This window comes from Falco biarmicus, chromosome 12 (assembly GCF_023638135.1).
Source record: "Falco biarmicus isolate bFalBia1 chromosome 12, bFalBia1.pri, whole genome shotgun sequence".
Taxonomy (NCBI): Eukaryota; Metazoa; Chordata; class Aves; order Falconiformes; family Falconidae; genus Falco; species Falco biarmicus.
Genome location: NC_079299.1, coordinates 4,160,779 through 4,178,708, shown reverse-complemented (window position 1 = coordinate 4,178,708; position 17,930 = coordinate 4,160,779). Strand labels below are relative to the sequence as shown.

Below are 17,930 nucleotides of genomic sequence, written 5' to 3'. Positions count from 1 at the left end.
AGAGCAAGCAGCTAGCAAGTTGTGAATCTTTCTTTATGGGGGATAAGATTTAGCTCTGGAAAAGAAGGGAGGGTATTGGTAAGCTGTTGTTTATGACGTTAAAAAAAAGTCACAATGTTTTTGTGAAATGTTACATTTGATAGTGGGTATTTTACATGTTTATGCACAGACAGGTGTTATTTCTCGTTGTCCAAAGTAGTATTCATGGAATTAGTTGTTATGTTGTAGTTACAGTGAACTGTTTGGGGAAGCTGATTACGAATTTAGCAATAGTTATTTGGGAAGGAGAGGCAGGCTGCTAGGACAGTAGGAAATAAGAAACGAGTCCTTCCTTACTATACGTGTTCTTTGCCTTGGTGAATGTAACTCCACAAGCCAGGCAACCTTGGAGCTGGCGAACCTGAACCTGCTTAAGTGATGCGGAAAATTCCACTAGACATCAGTTGTACTGTAGCCACGTAGGCAAGAAGTCAAGCAGCTGCTTTGTTAATGTTTTCTTTGTTTAGTATTAAAGTTGATTTTAAATGCAAAACATGTTTCAATGACTCTACCCTTCCCCCCCTTCCCCCCCCATTCTCTGGTGTAATTAAGATAATTTTCCTACACAGGAAAACATTTCTAGTGTTTAGTTTTAATTGAATTTTAATTTCCATCCAGATGTCCTTGACATACATTCTGAGTAGCAAAGGTCTGAAATTAGAGAACAATTAATGATCACTTCTAACATAATCAAAAAGAAAAACCTAAAAATCTGAATAAATGCATGGTAACGTGCTTGTCTTCCTGGTTAGCAAAAGCATAAAATCTGTTTTAATGGCCAGTTTTCTGGAAAATACTTACTGCATTTGTGCCTCGGTTAAAACGATCTTATTAATATCCATTTTTGCTGATTCAGAATCCCTTTAGATTGTAATTTAAATCACTGTTAGCTTGTACTCTGTAATTAAGCTATTGCACTTTTACAGAGAAACTTTTGTTTGAGGTGAAAGCAAATCGTTTTCATGCTTAAGCAGCAATACTGATGACTTCTCAATTAATGCTTACTAATTTTAGGTACAGACATGTGTTTTAGACAATTGCTTATACTTCTGAAAAGTCGTAAAAGTTAGGAAGGGCCCCTAATGCTCTCCGATTACCCTTTGAAAAAGCAGCGTTTGGTACAAGCAAAGCGTCTTAGTGGTGGAGCTGCTGGTTACACCTGTTAGACAAGTCTGCTGCTCTTCCCTGGCGAGACAGTAGTAGGTGTAAATGTTCATTGTTTTAATTTAGAGCCTGTTCTCCTTTAAAGAATTGTTGAATTGTCAAAGATGGTTTGTGTGTTTTTAATTCATTTGCAACATTTCTTCTTTAGGCCCTAATATGGGGGGAAAATCAACGTACATCCGGCAGACGGGAGTGATTGTTCTTATGGCCCAAATTGGGTGTTTTGTACCGTGCGACTCTGCAGAAATAAGCATTGTGGATTGTATCCTGGCTCGGGTGGGAGCTGGGGACAGTCAGCTGAAAGGCGTGTCTACTTTCATGGCTGAGATGTTAGAAACTGCTTCAATCCTTAGGTGAGTCCTGTGCTTATTGGCTTTTGTTGGTTGGGTTGATGGGAAAGGAGGAGCTAAGGAAGATACATTTAAGATTTCCTTTTGTATAGGATCTCAGGGGAGGATCTCAAGTCCTGTTAACTTCTTGAAGTAGCCTTCTCTTTATTTCAGTGGCCATATAGAGCTGCTAGCAGGAGGCCAAAGTCAAAATGGGACAGAGAAACTAATTTGGAGTGATCTATATGATGCTCTGTAGGCACTTTATTCGTATGCTGTTATGCAGATAGAAAAGGCCTTTTGCCTCTTTTATGCTATGCCTCTGCAACATAACTGTGGTACTCCCAATATCCAGAGTTCATGCTGTTCTTAAATGTTATAAAATGCTCTTGTTTTTTATAGGACAGCATCTGAAAACTCTCTGATAATCATTGATGAGCTGGGAAGAGGAACTTCTACCTATGACGGCTTTGGCTTAGCGTGGGCTATTTCAGAATACATTGCTAGCAAAATCTGTGCTTTCTGTATGTTTGCTACACATTTTCATGAACTGACAGCTCTTGCTGACCAAGTGCCAACAGTAAATAACCTGCATGTTACTGCTCTGACCACTGATGACACACTGACAATGCTTTATCGTGTCAAGGAAGGTAAGGCTGTGTAAATGGTGAACAGGGTAAACTATTCAGTCCTGCGAGAGGAAGAAATCTTAATGGAAAATACAATAAAAATTTGCACGTCCTATTCCAGGCTTAGTGTTTATAATAGACATGTTCTTCTCTGTCCATAAGGAAGTGTGTACAGCAGGAGCTCTGTCTATGTGTGAACACAGTTGGTGGTGATGTTGATGATTATTTGTTAAGACTTCTAGGTTATTTCTGCCACTCAAGTTGGTGCTTTTGAGGTTGGTCCCTTTCTCTTTTATTAAAGAGCAGAGGGAAGGGTTCCAAAAGGTTATTTTCTGTTTTCCTAAATCAGCCATTTTAACTTGCTGATAGAAAAGACTTAACATTCCTTGAAGCGTTCTTTTAAAAGAAGGGAGTGTGACCTTTATGTGCTGACAGTTTTGCTGACGGTTTTCAATAATACCTATTTCATTGTTATAAGGCTTATAAGATTCCTTATAATTCCTATAAGAAGGATGTTGCCCAGTTTATGCAGTAGTTTGAGATAGGAAAAATCGTATGTTTAGTTTTTAGCAAGTGGCATCATAGTGAAACAACAAGTAGCCTGTTTTGTTACTGTAAAATAAGCCCAGATATATTTAATTAAAATCTTTCAGTGGATCCAGTTATTCCTTTTGTTATTAAATTAGACAGTTTTTAATTGGGTGTAAATTTAATCTGTTAACTGCAATAAGCAGTTCCACCTGCTTCTCTATATCCCCAATCATTTGTTCTTGCTCCCTTCAGCAGGAGCCTATATTTATGTTAAATAAAGCAGGGCTGTGTAACTGGCTTGTAAGGTGTGGTCATTTATGGCCATCTAATTTATTTGTAAACTTTAAAGTGATTTTGTTGTTCCCTTAAGAGCATTTCAGTCAGGCTGCCAACCTCTGAACTGAGATTTTGATTTAAAATGTGGGCAGAGTACTGTTATGCTATGTTTTCACTTAAAAATACCTCTTGTTTTTCCTTTTCTGAGTTCCACAATGATGGAGTGAGTTAGGTGATACTCAGATGGATAGGACACGGTTACTGTAGAAGACTGTGGCTGGATCTGATCAACAGCTTAACTTGTGGAGTGGTTTTGTCTCAAATAAGGAATAACTATTTGAGGAGTTAGGCTATTATCTTTACTAAAACAATTACCAAGTATCATCCATCCGTGTCTCTGCTAAGGAGCTAGTCCTTGTCTCATTATCTCAAGTCCTGGAGACTGATGTTTACTTACCTTTCTGGTGTAGGATTCAATCTTACAGGTGCAATTGCTGAACTTCATTCCTCACTTTGAAAGCTGGTTTGTCATGCTGACACAATTCCGAATACTTGCTTTCACATGCCTAGTTCATCCTAATAACTCTTCTTTTCATGATCAGTGCATATTCAACTAGAACTCTCTCCAGTTTTTCCTGACTTCTTCAGCCAATTTAGGACTTTTCAGTTCATTCCTTCTGGCACGTATTGTTCTGAAATGTATCTGATATGCTGTCCAGTTATAAAATTTTACAGTTATGCTTTTAAAGATAATTTTTATAATCTTCACAGGCTATCACCATACTATTAAGTGTCTTTAGATAATTGGTAAATGTGTTTTTATTATATCCTGATCTGAGCCCTCACTCCAGTGGTGCCATGCTAGTTTAACTCCTGTGATGTTATTAATTGACTGTTTCTTACTCATGTCTTCTGGTTTTAAATCCATCAAATGACTTAATTTCTTGCCTTTTGATTACTTGCATAACCACTTCTAATTTTGTATTCCCCTGTGGCTATAGTCTTGCAATTAGATTTTGGGTACTTTTTTTGTAAAGCTAGGAGACTGCTCTGCACAAAGGGGATCAAAGCATGACCAGAAGCACTGCTCTCAGCTGGCTTTGCTGAGAGTCTGCTTAAAGCTGGTTAGAATATCTCTGTCTGGTTTCTTTTAACTCTGCTTCCTTGCATTTTGAGATCTTTATTCCTTAGAAATGGCCTCTCTTCTCCTCTCTGTTCGTGCACTTTTCATAGGCAATGCCCAGGGTTTGCTTCTGAGTTCCAGTGGTGCTGGTACCCAGCCTGTCCCAGTGCAGGGGCAGTGCCTCTGGTTCTTTCATAGTTTGCTGTTTCCCATCTTCTCCAGCACGTATCAAGCTCCTTCCACCAAGTGAACGTTTGGAGCCCTCTGAATGCCTGGCAGAAATCAGTGCTTAAAATGTGACTTAGTGTGGCCTGGGAACTGAAGATAAGTATAGTCATAAACTGCTGTGAGCATGCAGTGGAACTATGAGTGTTTTCAGTGCAGTTGGGAGCTGGTGAGGTACAGTGTCTTCAAACAATCTAACTCTACATTTAGGTGCATTATTTTGAGTACTTAGGTTGGAGAGGGAAGTAATATGGGCTAATTCTAAACCTTCTACTTTATAAATCCCTTGGAATAGGAAATCTTGTGATAAAACCCCCTAATATTCCCCACATGGTTGGGTGAATTATCTTTCTTCACACTCCCCATACCAACCCCCACCCCCCTTTATTTTTTTATTAACCTGTATTAACTCACTCATTCTGGTCCTGGTGAAAACTAGAAGCCCAGTTGCATATTTTTCTTCAATCAGCGTTGCTATTTTTAGTTGTACACTTCTTTGTACATGCAGCATCTTTTCATTCGGTCTGTTTTCTTGGAAGTGCTGTGGAGCATAGAGGCACAATAGTTTGTATCTATCTACTTAAACCTCTGTCAGATGAGGTAAAACATTATGAAATCTTCATGTTAAAATACCTGGTCTCAAATTTGACCTCTTTCATGTAAGTTGTTGCATTTAGTGTTGTGCCCTTTCCCTCTTGGAAGGATTACATTGTTCCGGCAAGAGTGTGAGTATAGGCAGCTCGGATACAGCTGTGTTTTGAAACAAGTAACAGGTTTCACCTTGTTGGAAATGTGTAACTTGATCTGAAATGCATGACAAGGTACTTTTACACAGTATTTGCATCCTTGTTTTCGTGTTTCAAGAGTGTGACAAAATCGTGGGAGAAGGAGACGTGGAAAGGGCTGTTCTCAGCAGAGACCTGAGTTAGCTTTGTGTCTGGGCAGGTGTGTGTTTTTAATGTAAAACAAGAAGACTAATTTTTGCTTAAAAATCTTAATTTCCTTTAAGAAACCTGAGAGATTACAAGGTTAATAACCCAAAAAATATTAAATGCTAAGTTTTCCTTTACCTATTCTTCAGTAACCCAGTATTTAAGAGATGATTAGTTAGGTATCATTTTATATGTGTAATTCACTTATTCATAACTCCTTTCTGGAGACCGGAATTAAAAGGATGTAGTAATATTTGTGGGTGGCCAGTTGGAATTACGGTGATGTAAACCAGTGGAGTTGACAGATTGTATCAGAGAGCTTTTAATATTGAAGCAAAAATTATGTAAATGTGTATAATAGATATATTTTGAGCAATTATGAGAGCTTTTCTTTCCCAACCAAATGCTATAAACACTGTATTAATTGAAGTAGGTGTAAAGTTAAAGTTGGAAGGTTTTGATATAATTAAAGATGGCTCCTGGAGTCTGGGAAGTTATGTGTACTGAGGCAAAGGAGAAGGAGAATTGAGAATGCAACCCTTTAATATTATACTATATATATACATACACACACATTCACATATGTATTCATATAAGTATAGAAAAAGTGAGATATACACTAAAAATAATTATGGGTATTACTATATTCTAAAGACTGTGCTGAAGTACTTTATTAAAAAGCATCGCTCAATTTCATTCGAGTACTAGAGGGAAATTCTTTCTGCCTGAAGAGTTTTATTCCTGAAGCACTTTTGGAGCTATGCAATTACTGCTCTAAGAGAGCTTAATTAAGTAAGAGCATATTCTTTAGCCTGTGTTACCATGTGTATCCAAAAGGTGAATTGGAAAATGTTGGGAGAGCCAAATAAATGTCATGCACTTAATTCTTCGAAACAGAGAACTATTACAACTTTGCTCATATCATCTGTGTGTAGGCACATTATCTCTTGAGAATTCTTTCCTGTTTGTTTTTTTTCCCCCTCCCTCGACATCCAGGTGTTTGTGACCAGAGTTTTGGAATACATGTAGCAGAGCTGGCAGCTTTCCCAAAACATGTGATAGAAAGCGCAAGAGAGAAAGCATTGGAGCTGGAGGAGTTTCAAAACATTGGCAAGTCCAAGGAATCTGAAGGAGAACCACCAGCCAAGAAATTCTGCAAAGAAAGAGAGGTTTGCTATCAGGAATGCTTTTAAAATTTTGTTTAGCTGGAATAGACCAAGCAGAATAGTTCAAGGATTCAGGTTCCCCTGAAGCTTGGGGATAAGTAACTATGATGTCATTTTTCCATAGCAAGATGTTTTAGCTATGAAGTTCATTAGGAGTTGAAGATACGTTCAAGGTTAGTGGGTTTTGGTTTAGATTGATTTCAAGTTAACATAGGCAAGAATTTTATCAAAGAACATAGTATGAGAATGAAACTAATTTTTCTCTTAAAGAATAATGATTGGCAGTTGGTATGATTGGCATACAACTGGAGTCATACAAAAGGACCATGTCCCTAGCTGTCCCATGGGGTTTTCTTTATTGTTGAACTGAGCCAGAATTTTGTGTTCATCACTTTTGTTGGCTCCTTAGTTTGTATGAAGTGTTTCTTGGGACTTAAGTTACAGGTTTTGTTTTAATTGTCGTTTAGATTGTTCTTGGCTCTGCAGGTGGGTTGCCCTGGTTTTGCCCTCCCTTATTTGAGGGCTCATTTGTGCTCATTTCTTAAAGATCAATATGAACATGTTCAGGTTGGTTCACGTTAGAGAAAAGCTGAGCACACAGCCCTTCCACGTCCCATCAGTACCAACACTCCTCACAAGCTGATCCTGTTGAAGGACACGGCAGTCTGGACCTGGAATGTCTGATTTATAGATGTCATAAAGTTCTTCCCATTTCACACATGAGAATTTTAGCTTGGCTCTCTACTCAGCTGAGAGGTAAAAAATGCCCTTGGCTTTGCACAGGCTTCAGCAGAAGCTGAGGAAACCCCCATCTCCGCATAGATCTGATCGTGTCTGCGTTGCATAATACAGTTGTGTAAAGCCACTGGAGTGAACTGTTTTTTCCCTTCATTTTCTCTTAAAAGAAGCTTCATTAGCGGGTAGTGAAAAGGAAAGCAATAGCCTGCAGGAAGCTTTTTGAGACTAGCCTGTGTCGTCTTGTTGCTGGATTAAGAATTCTTACCATGACATCTGTTGCAGCCTCCTAGGAAATCCACGTGCTGTATGACTTGCATTGTTTTTTGCCAGTAGTCAGGTCCTCCTTGCTTCACACATGTAAATCAGCGTACGGATCTTAGTTCTGTATCCCAGCAGCTGGCCTGAAACTCAGCAGCCTTGTAACTCGTCTGTCTCCTGTACGTCCATGGCAATCCTGGTAATGCTCCATATTACCAGTACAGAAGCCCTGAAGTGTTGGTCCGTATCCTAAGCACTTCCTACATCTAAAAAGCCTTTGCTTTAGACAGAGGCTGTTACCTGTTACATTATTTTCAGTTTCAGAGGCTTACTGCATTTGTGCCTGGCTTAGTACGTGGATCTGATGCTGAGGATGAGTGATCTCCGATTTGTCCTACCTTTTAGTGCCAGGAGGTTCCCCCTCCAACTGCCTCAGTTGCTCCGCTATTACCTTTCCTTTATGGTGAAGTATTTTTCAGATTAGCTGAATCTGGCCGTGTAGTCTTAAGTTGGTTGAAATTAAATTGATTTGGCAAACACTTCCGACAAATACAGCATCATCTTTTATTCTTGGATATTTCAGTAATACATAATTTTTCATAAACTCTCGAGGCGATAGAATGGCATGGCTATAGATGTCTCGCCTGGGCAATTTGTCTGCCTTTGTTAACATCATGTTTAGAGGGAAAAGCGTGCTATTGCTTTGCCAAGTCCTTTGCAGACTTCTGCACTGAAAGCATACTGCATGAGTCTTAAATGAGAAAAAAAGAAAACTTTGTAGAAGAGTTCTAAAATGCAAGAGGCAGAGGACTAGACAAAATTCCGTATTCTGGGCAAATTGTTTCTAATACAGGGAATTTGGAATACTCTTCATTGAAATGTTTGTTCTTGCTATTCAATTCAGATTGTTTAGAAGTTCCACTTTGCCTGTTTGTGTAAAAGCATATGCATAGAGCTTAATTATCATCTGTTCTCCTTGGTGACGGCCACTCTCCAGTTGCTTGGTTACAATTTGTTCTTTCCTTTTGCATATTGAAACATTGGCTTTGATTTACCGTTCCTTCAAAAAGTAACTAGTTTGGGTAATATTAACACATTGATGCTATTATTGCTAGTGATCCTCGCCTAATGTGTTGCACGTTGGAATTAAATGTGGAACACATACAGGAGCTCTCAGTGTTAAATATTGTATTTCTGCTGATCAGCTGCTACATTTTGCTCATGGATTGAAAGGGGAAAGAACTTCTGATACCAGTATAACTGGATTGTTCTGGTATTGAGAACGTACTAGCAAGTCCGAAAACAACCATGGGTTTTGCTTGCAAAAAGTTTCTAGTGAATAATAATACTTTTTATCTTTAGGGAACTTGGAAAAATCCTGCTTGCGGTCTAAACATCCTTTCTGTCTTCTTTTCCTTCTCCTCTCCGTTTCAGGAAGGTGAAAAGATAATTCAGGATTTTCTTTGTCAAGTGAAAGCATTGCCCCTGACAGATATGTCAGAAGAAGACATCAAAGTCAAGCTGAAACAGCTGAGAAATGATGTGTTGGCAAAGAACAACAGTTTTGTGAATGAAATAATTTCCCGAACAAAAGTTACATCATGAAAGGTGTAAGAACAAGATACAGCTCTTGAAGCATGTCTTACATTGGAAGAGCTATCATTTTCTTGTCACAGCTTTTATACTTGGATACTTGTACTGATTTATGTAGGCATTTTTCCTTGGATTGTAATTATTTTGTAAAAAATTCTGAGCACATTCTGTGCCAGATTCCTGATTTTGTTGTGATCATTGTGTCCTTATAGAAGTTTTCAATAAAATGTTTTTTTCAGTATTGGGAGAATTATTGACTGTGCAAACAAAATGTGTAATATTTTACCAGAGAAGTGTGCTGGAAAGTGGTAACAATTGGGATGGCATACAACTACCACAGCCTTGGAAAGCAGCGGTGCATACACAAGATCTTTGTCCTGTACCATGATACTTCTTTGTATGATGCAGTTACATTAATTCAGCCAAGTTTTAGTAACACTGTATTAGCACTCCATCAGAAAAAAGCATCTAATCTTAAGTGATTTGTTGTAATATTTTTGCATGTGTACCTGCACAGGGCTTGGGAGGGGGAGGATTTATTTGTTTGCTGTGTGGATGGTAATGCTCGAGTCAAATATGCTATGGGCCTGCTCTTCAAGCCTGGCTGGTGATAACTCTTGCATATCTTGGTGGTTTTGTAATGTGAGCAGGAGCTGGGGTGAAGTTACAATTTAACTGGAACTTCCGAGTTGGTTATAGTTTGTAAGGTCTGTGTACGAAGACAGAATGCATTCATTTTGATCTAATGAGCTTCTGGCACTGAGTTTGAAAGCATGCAGATGAAAAGTTTATATTCTCCTTGAAATTTAGCATTTTAAATAGTAGCTCAAGAACACTTTACCTATATTTAAAACTGTCAGTGCTGAAAGTTCAGTGGGAAAAGGTGGTTATTGCAGAGGAATGCTGAAGATGCCCTGCAAACTTGCTGTGTGCAGAGATTGCATCAGTGGGTGTGTGCTGAGGGCAGCAGTGCTGCTGTTAAAGCTGTGCTATAGGTCTGCATCAGGGATTAATGTTTTGCGGTGGTCTGCGTTTAAACGTTGCAACAATAGTCATAAAAGAGGTATGTTCAACTTGCTGTTGGGCAACGTTTTGTAGTTAGGCTAGAAGTTGAACATACTACATATACTTCTCAACAGAAGATAATAAAGGCTTGAGAGGTTTAGGTTCTGCATAACACCTTTCTGGTCTTTAAATTAGAATGCATTCTACTTACAAAGACAAAAATAGACTTGCATTTACAAACAGCACAGTTGATGCCTGTGTTCAGTAGCTGTGTCTGGAAAAGTGTGAATGGAAAACCTGTTACTTAATGGAAAAGATAGCTGTTTTTTTGCAAATGCAACGGGTTCAAGCACAAGCTCTCCAAAAATAGAGACTTATACATAAAATAGACAATGAGAATCAATTTAGAGGATTGAGTACTGCAGTGACACGATTTGTATTGTATCGAACTGCTTTAGCTGTTGCTAGAAGCAGGCAGTTCTAAGGGACTGGAATGGCTGGTACCTACAGCCTTCCTGTGTATGCTGAGATGTCTCTGGTCTGATCAGAGATGCCCCTTTCTCAGTCTCCTGTCCCTAACCGTGGGAACAGGCATAAAACCATCAGTGGTTTTCTCTTCCAGGAACTTGTCTGTTTTCCCCTTGAGCCTGTGTGAACTTCCAGTGCCTGCGGCGCTCTTAGCCAGGGCCTCACTGAGCTGCTGCCTGCAAGAGGAATCACTTCTTTGCTTTGAACCCAATTCCTAGTTTTATTCAGTGCCTCTCGGTTTTTATCCTTGAAGCATCCACTCTTTCTGCTCTGGATGTGGTGCCGCAGTACAGCATGTCTGCCGGCTGCTGAGGAAAGGCTGCCGTGATTTTTGTGTTGCTGACAGAAGCGCTCCCCTGTAACCAGATTTGCCCGTCTCTGAGGGTGAACGTAGTACTTGTCTGCGTTACTGGGAGTGATGGGGTGCGCTGACTGGGCCAGCTCCAGCCAGCTCCTCCATCTTTTTCTGAAAGGTCCTTCAGAAAGGGAGTTAACGCATCTGCCACAAAAAGGAGTTGGTTCTTCCCATGCCCTTCAGCACTCACAAGGAAGAAAGGAGCAAGTTAATGGCATTTTAGGACTCGTCTTTTCAGCTATTTTCTCTTCTGTGCTGTGCTTCCCCCCGCCCCCGAGGGCACTGCTGCTGCTGCATATAGGCTGGAGAGGATCAGGCAGAGTTTAGTCTCCATATGTCGGTGCTGCTTGCAAACTGGGTTACAGGTAGTGTGATTTCATGTGAGCAGGAGGAGGACTATTTTTGTTAGTTCCAATTTAGCCTTTCGTTCAGAAAGGTACCTATGAGACGGGAGCAGTTCCAGAACTTGTTTGGTTATTACAGAGCAGTGCCAAGGATGCAAAGATTATCAGAGCTTCAGAGCAAAATAACATGGCAATGGAGGAGCAGTGAGGCCAGCCTTGGATAAGGGTGCAGGTTTCTCTGTGCCTGTAGGCTTGGCACAGAGTGCTTATGGCAGGAGCGGTTGTCTCAGTCCGTGCTGTTACTGTGGAGGATGAACATCTGAAAACTGCGTTAGATGGGGGTAAAAGAGTGAATGCAATCAAACACTGAAGGAATTCTTTTCCTTTCATCTCTTTACTGCCCACCTCTTGGCCATCAGGAGTTCAGCCTGTTTGTGTGCAGGAGCACCTGGTAGCCAGCCTGATGAGAAACCGCCTGGTTTGCCTCTTGGGTTATGGCCAAGAACAGGTGAGGTGCTTGGCGATCAGCAGGCTCCAGTTAGGGCTGGGGGACGTGGGGACTGAGCTCACACATCCAGGGAAAGCATCCTGCTAGCCCCGGGACTCGGCTCTGCCTCTCCCTGCCTGCAGCTGCGCAGGTTCCTCTCACTTTATAATGCAATTGTGAAGTGGTTCCCTGTCTTTCCCTGTGCTGGAGCTGCTGTATTGGAATCAGAAGCGGCAGGAACACGACTGAGTCCTTGCCCACTGGCCTGAGGAGGCTTCCAAGCCTCCAAGAGAGCTCCAGGTAGCTGCTGGTGAGAAGCAGGCCAGCTACGGCCCCGGCTTCGTTGGGTGTGATGACTGTGTGAGCTGTCGGCTGTAGCTCTTCTGGGCTGATAATGGCTCTGAGTGACTGGGAGTGCTCGTAGTCTGATTTTTCCAGGTTTAGGGAAGCCTGTGCAAGAGCTCATGGCTTTACTGCAGGAGATGCTGCCGTGCGAGCGGGTTGATCCGATTTGGTGCAAGGTTAGGGTAACAAGTTAAACTGGTTTTCAAATACACCATTAGTCTAGAGGCTGAGAGATTTCTGTGGCTACTAAATGGTGTGACAGTTAGCCTTGCTATTCTGCAGTGTGACAGATATATTGGCAAAAATGAAGGGAGAGCAGCTGCTGCTCTGCAGCTGAAGCAGCATGAGCTCGTGCATCGAATGCTCTGCATCTCGCTGGCCTGGCAAGAGGGAAGACAAGTGGCTGTAGGAGCCCGAAGCCTTGAAGACAGCGGGAGGGGTGCTGTCATCTCGGCGAGGTGGCTGCAAGCCTTGCGGGTGGAACTTGCCTCTTGATGCTGCCTGTTTGCCGAAAAAGCCTTGTTTGCAGCTGTGTGTTGGATGTTGCTTTTCCCTCCCCAGCCCTGCAGCCACCTTTCACCTTTCCCTTCCCTACGGCCAGATGCCTGCACTGCTCCTGTACGCAGGGGAGCACCTGGCATGGCTAACGTATGCGCGTCTCGCTTAGCTACGGGCAATGCTTTTTATCCCTTGCATGGGGTGGGAAGGAGAGAATTACATCCCTGCATGTGCTGCTTTGCCGGTCACATTGAGAGAGAGCGATGTCCGCTGTTGAAGGGAGAGTGACAGTTCCTAATCATTCCCAGTGGCAGGCAGGACTGGCCCAGTGTCCCCTGCCGCCCGGCCCAGCAGCACTGGTGTAGCTCAAGGGAGCGATACTGTAAAGCAGCCGGTCAGCTGTGTTTGCTCCGGCAGCTGGAGCGAGTAGCACTTTATTCTAGAGGTGAGAAATTTGCTTTTTCACTGTCATGGAAAACCCGGGTTGAGCTGCTGGCCGCCGGTGGCAGTTTCCACAAGGCTGTAATTGTCCTGTCCTTGTAGGGGTGGTTGGAAAGCTGAAAACAGCTGGGCTGAACCACGCCAGCGAGGGAAAAGCTGCGAGTAAATAGCCTGTGCTTATGAGAACATTACCCCTGCTGATCCACCTGGTCCTGCTGCATATTGCAAAGTCATTGCTTTTCAGGGCAATGTGCTCACGCAGGGGGTGGCTTCAGTGTGCTGGGTTTTTTGTGTGTGTGTGTTTGCTTTTTTTCTGAAAAGGAGACGACCGTACCTATGTGGGTCACTGTGGGCCCTGGCAGTGGGGCCGATGCTCTGGCAGGCTGCAGACCTTTAGCCTAAGCGGGGAGGGCTGCAGCAGAGCCCGTGGGTGGCTTGGTCCTGTCTCCAGCCCACTGCTGGGCTGTGCAGCAGGGGGGGCAGGAACCCTGGCAGCACTCCTAAAGAGTGTGCCAGCCTGCCTGAAGTTGCTGCTTTACACCCTGTGGGACGTGGATTTTTATTTTTTTTTTTTCATACTGAGATTTTGAAATAACAACTTGTCTTCTATCCTGCATCTTTCTATTTGTGCACAGAAGCGGTATAAAACTTGAGGAAAATATCCACCACAGTAGGCTTCAGATTGGAGACTGTTGGTCCTTTCCGCACGCCTGCTGGTTCCCCTTGTGTTCCTGAACCACTGTGACACCTCTGTGCGCCCACCCGGTGCCAGGCGGAGCAGCGTGGGGACCTGCTGCAGTCTGGGCGTGGGTGCAGCCAATGCAGGCAGCTGAGCAGCACGGCAGCCCTGGCTGCACGCTGAACCTCCTCCCCAGGGCCCAGGCTGTCAGCAACGCTCTCCAAAGCATCAAAAATGTCACAACGCGGCCCCAAGCTTTGCAAACAGCAGTGGCAAGGTGTGTTGCCGTAGTGCAAGCCTTGCAGGTTTTAAGTGTTAGTTGGAAATGCCCTTTAGAAGCAATTCCCGTCTCCCTGGATGTTTTTAGTAACTCTTCCTCGTGTCTTTCTGCTCTAGGTTGTTGCTGACTTAAACATCCCTTCCTTGGTTTTCAGGGTCCCAACATGATAGCGAGTGTGACGCTTCCATGTGCTAATGAAGAAGGTAAAAATCAAAATCAATGTATCAATGCCCAACACCAAAATTACCACCAAGATGGTTCTGGTGCTGAATTCCAGTGCAGGTGCTCTGGGTGTACAAAGTCTTTTTTTCGCTGTGACCTGGGAAGGCAGCGTAGGTGTTTTGGTTTCTATACCTGCTGATTGCTTCTCTCCACCTTGGGCAGTAAGAGATTTTTTTCAAGCTCGTGCTCGCTTTCTGCTTTCAGTAGGTCATCCCTCATATCTTCGTTCTGCTGTGGCATTTATCGTTCAGGTGGGGGACAGTGGGATGCAGTGTGACAATTCACTTGCATGTTTGAAAGAAAAAAAAGCTTGCTTGCTTTGTGCCTGTGTGCTGTGTAAAAGGGTGTGTATTAAAGTGCAAACGGCTGGTAATCCAGGTGTGGGAGAACAAGGAGGTGCCCCTGAGCTGTGTGAGATGCTCCTTTCTGTGGCTGTACGTCCACACTGAAACCCAGGCAGCTCCCTAAGTTTAGAAACAAAATCAAAGCAGCTTCCTCACCCCCCAGCTGTGCATGAACCTGCTGCAGGTACTGTTTCCACACGAGGCCTAACGGTGGCGGCTCTGAGGCTTTACCACAAGGGCTGCCTGCCTCCCAGATGTTGCACACATCAGCAAGGGTGAGAGGGGTTCCAGGGTTTTTTTGCAGTAGGTACCTCGTTACTCTACCTCCAACCAGGAACCAAAGCACTTAGTTCCACCTCCCTCCGTGCGGAAAGCAGAGGAGGTGCCAGCGTGGTCACTCGGTTTCATGTTGGTTGCTGTGGCGGTACCCGGAGCGCCGCGAACCCAAACTACTGGAATGCATCGCTCGCAGGGCTTGGCTGGCAGGCAGCTGCGCGCGTCTCTGGGCTGCTGCAGAAAGCCTGAGCCTGCAGGATTGACTGCAGCAGTGGGAGCAGCTGCCCGGGGTAGCTCTGGTAGTGCTGACTCCCTGACGTTGCCTCCAATTCCAAGTCCAAATGCACTCTATCGCTGCAGCAGCCCTGGTCCCTAGTTGTCCTTTCTCTCCAAGGGCTCTTGAAGATGCTATTTTGGTGGTCCTTCAGCCACTGATGTTTTGTTCTAGTTATTACTTTTAATTTAAACAATCATCTGAGACCAAAAAACACCTGTTTGAGGTTTCCCCAGAAAATGGGTAGCACTTATCAAGCAGGCGGTGGACTGCCAGCACTATAAACTACTTGCATGGCTGGGTGGCTTGCTGAAGGTATTCCCTCTTCTGAGGGGGAAGCATGACCTCCCCAAAACGCTGCTGATGCTGAAGGCACTGGGCGAGCGGTGCTCTGCGTTGCCCCTGGGACCCCAGCTTGGACCTGCCTGCCCCACAGCTACCACAGAGCTCAACTGGCGCTAGCAGTCCTGAGTCTGGTCCCTAGTCATCTGATGTATGTTCTGACCTATACTAGCATTTTAATATTTGGTTGGGGTTTTTTTCCCCCTCAGGAAAGAAGTAAATTTGCAGAAGGAAAATCCCACAGAAGCCCTTCTTTCGGTGCTGCCGGGGCTGGATTTCAGGCACAATTTATTGTGGTGCAACACTGGTTATGAGAGAAGTGCAGTGCTGTTTATCTTTCTGCTGTGGACAGATACGGGATTAGTTCTCTGTAATCTCTCTGGTAAGAGATGTGCTCATCCAGGGTGAATCGGAGGGGCTGCGTGAAGTGAATGGGCTTTTTCCCTGAGATGAGACTGGCTGTTGATTTGACCCGTGGATCCGTGCTAATGCTGTTGTGCTCTTAGGAGTTCTCGATGGTTTCATATCTATCTCTGAGGTGTAGTTTGTATGTAGAGAGAAGTGTACTTGTCTTAGAGGAGAACTTTGGAGGCTGATGAACATCTTACCCATTAGTATTATAAAGTTCAGTTTTGCTGATTCTTTTTTCTCTCTCTCTCTCTCTTTTTTTTTTTTTTTTTTTTTAAGGAATTCTAGCCGCGTGAGTGCATGAGAGAAAATAAAACCACCCAAGACTTTGCCGTGCCTCCCGTGCATCCTGAGGAATGCACTTCTTGGGATCTTGCTTTTCCTGTTTCCCCTGTCAGAGCAAAGCAGGTAAGGTGTCAGGCTGCTTGCGAATGTTTTATGTGAATGGGAGGTTTTTGGGGGGAGTACAGTAACCAGCACAGTAATCTGGCATTTGCAGATAATGCTGAAAAACTTGCTCTTTGGCCCTTCCCGGAGGACACGGTGGTATGTGATAGGTTCCTGCTCTGAACCCCGGAGCTCCTGGGCCTGCCCTGGGTGCTGAGGGCACAGCACCCAGCCAGCTGCCCTGCAGGGAAGGTTTTGGCCACCAAGATTTGGCGTAGCGGCCGCGGTAGGGACTGCGGGCGCCCAGTGTGTCACAGGGAAGGAGCAAACCCACCCCCCCAGTAAACCCCCAAGTCACTGGTGCGGCTGCTGCCATGGGGAGCAGTAGGCTCTCTTGCTTTTATTCTTTTAAATTCAGCGCTTGGAGACAGTGTGTAGTACTGTCCTGGGAGTCAGCTGGCACAGAGCTGGTCTTCAACCTGTCGGAGGTTTGGGCAAGTCTTTAGGTTCAGGTGTGGTGGGGGGCTGTAGGTGTGGGACAGCAGAGATGTCCACATCAGGGCAGCTCGGAGGCTTCAGCCTGGACCATGTGTGCAAACAAGTGGGGTGCTCCAGGGCTGTGTGCAGAAATAGCTTAATTTCAGCCTTCACAACCATCACCCCCCAACGCTGAACTGCTGTGAACACGCAGGAGCCTGGCTCCTGCCTGTGCCTCGAAGGAGCCTTAATGGGAACTGCTGTTTGGTCCCGCTTTGTTCTTGCTCAGTTCATTAGACAAGACCTTCTTGGTTAATTGAGAAGAAGAAAGAAGGAAAGCAGTAATTAAGTGAACATGTGAAGCATGCACAGCTATGGGCATCTTGCCTTCTTAAAAAAATCCTCATTGTAATATCCTGTAAATGTGGCAGTATGACCAGGCGGGGTAGAGAGAGGGAGCTCCTGGTGCGGCGCTGGGAAGCAGATGTGCATGGAAAGCAGATGTGCATGGAAAGCAGGGTCTCAGCAGCTCCTGAACAGAGGCGATGCTGGCACAGAGAACCTGAAACCATCTATCTTAATTAAATTACATATTGATCTCCTATTGGAATGTAACAAATTCTACGGCTTCAGAGCTGTAAGAAGTGAACACCACATCAGTGGCTCTGACAAATGTATGGATGATCCATTGCCTGTCCCTTCCTGCTCTTCCCAGAGTCAGAGGAGGAGGCTGGTGCAGCAGTCACGTAATTGAGTGCTTGGTTACGTGGAGATGAATAACCCTGTGTGTCCTGGGGCTGTGATGCTTCATCTAGACATGTCGTGCAAGAGGAACAGACCAGCTATGCATGCTGCAAGATGCACAGAACCCCCCCTCTTTTTGCATTTGTTTCCCCAGGCTGGTAGGAGCTGATTTTCACCCATCTACCACCTGTGGTGGGCTGCATTGCTGGTGGGGGATGATGAGCATGGTTTTCTGCTCCCCAGGCTCTGCTCTTCCCTCCACACCCAGGAGGCTCCACTGCAGCAGAGCTCTCTCACCAAGGAATTTGCCAATGCTGGCCATGTTTTCTGCTGAGTAGTTCCACAAATTTCCAGCTTGGCTTCATCTGCTGGCACAGGGTTGCTGTGCTTGGGACTGAGCTGCCCAGGGCAAAATAAAGTTATGGCTGCCAGTCCAGCTCCAGCCCCTGGGCTCAGCACAGGCTCCTCATGCCTCTTCATACCAGCCCTGG

The 17,930-nt window shown here is 44.2% G+C and overlaps 1 protein-coding gene across 1 annotated transcript in view; it reads left to right on the top strand.

Annotated features, from left to right (window-relative positions):
- The window catches only part of MSH2 (mutS homolog 2), a 51,676-nt gene extending 42,432 nt beyond the window's left edge, over positions 1-9,244 (top strand). The window contains exons 13-16 of the mRNA XM_056357179.1: positions 1,352-1,556; positions 1,935-2,182; positions 6,245-6,417; positions 8,845-9,244. Of these exons, the coding sequence (XP_056213154.1) occupies positions 1,352-1,556; positions 1,935-2,182; positions 6,245-6,417; positions 8,845-9,015 (797 nt within the window). The 3' untranslated portion in view covers positions 9,016-9,244. The remainder of the gene's footprint in view (positions 1-1,351; positions 1,557-1,934; positions 2,183-6,244; positions 6,418-8,844) is intronic.
- The last annotated feature ends 8,686 nt before the right edge of the window (positions 9,245-17,930 follow it).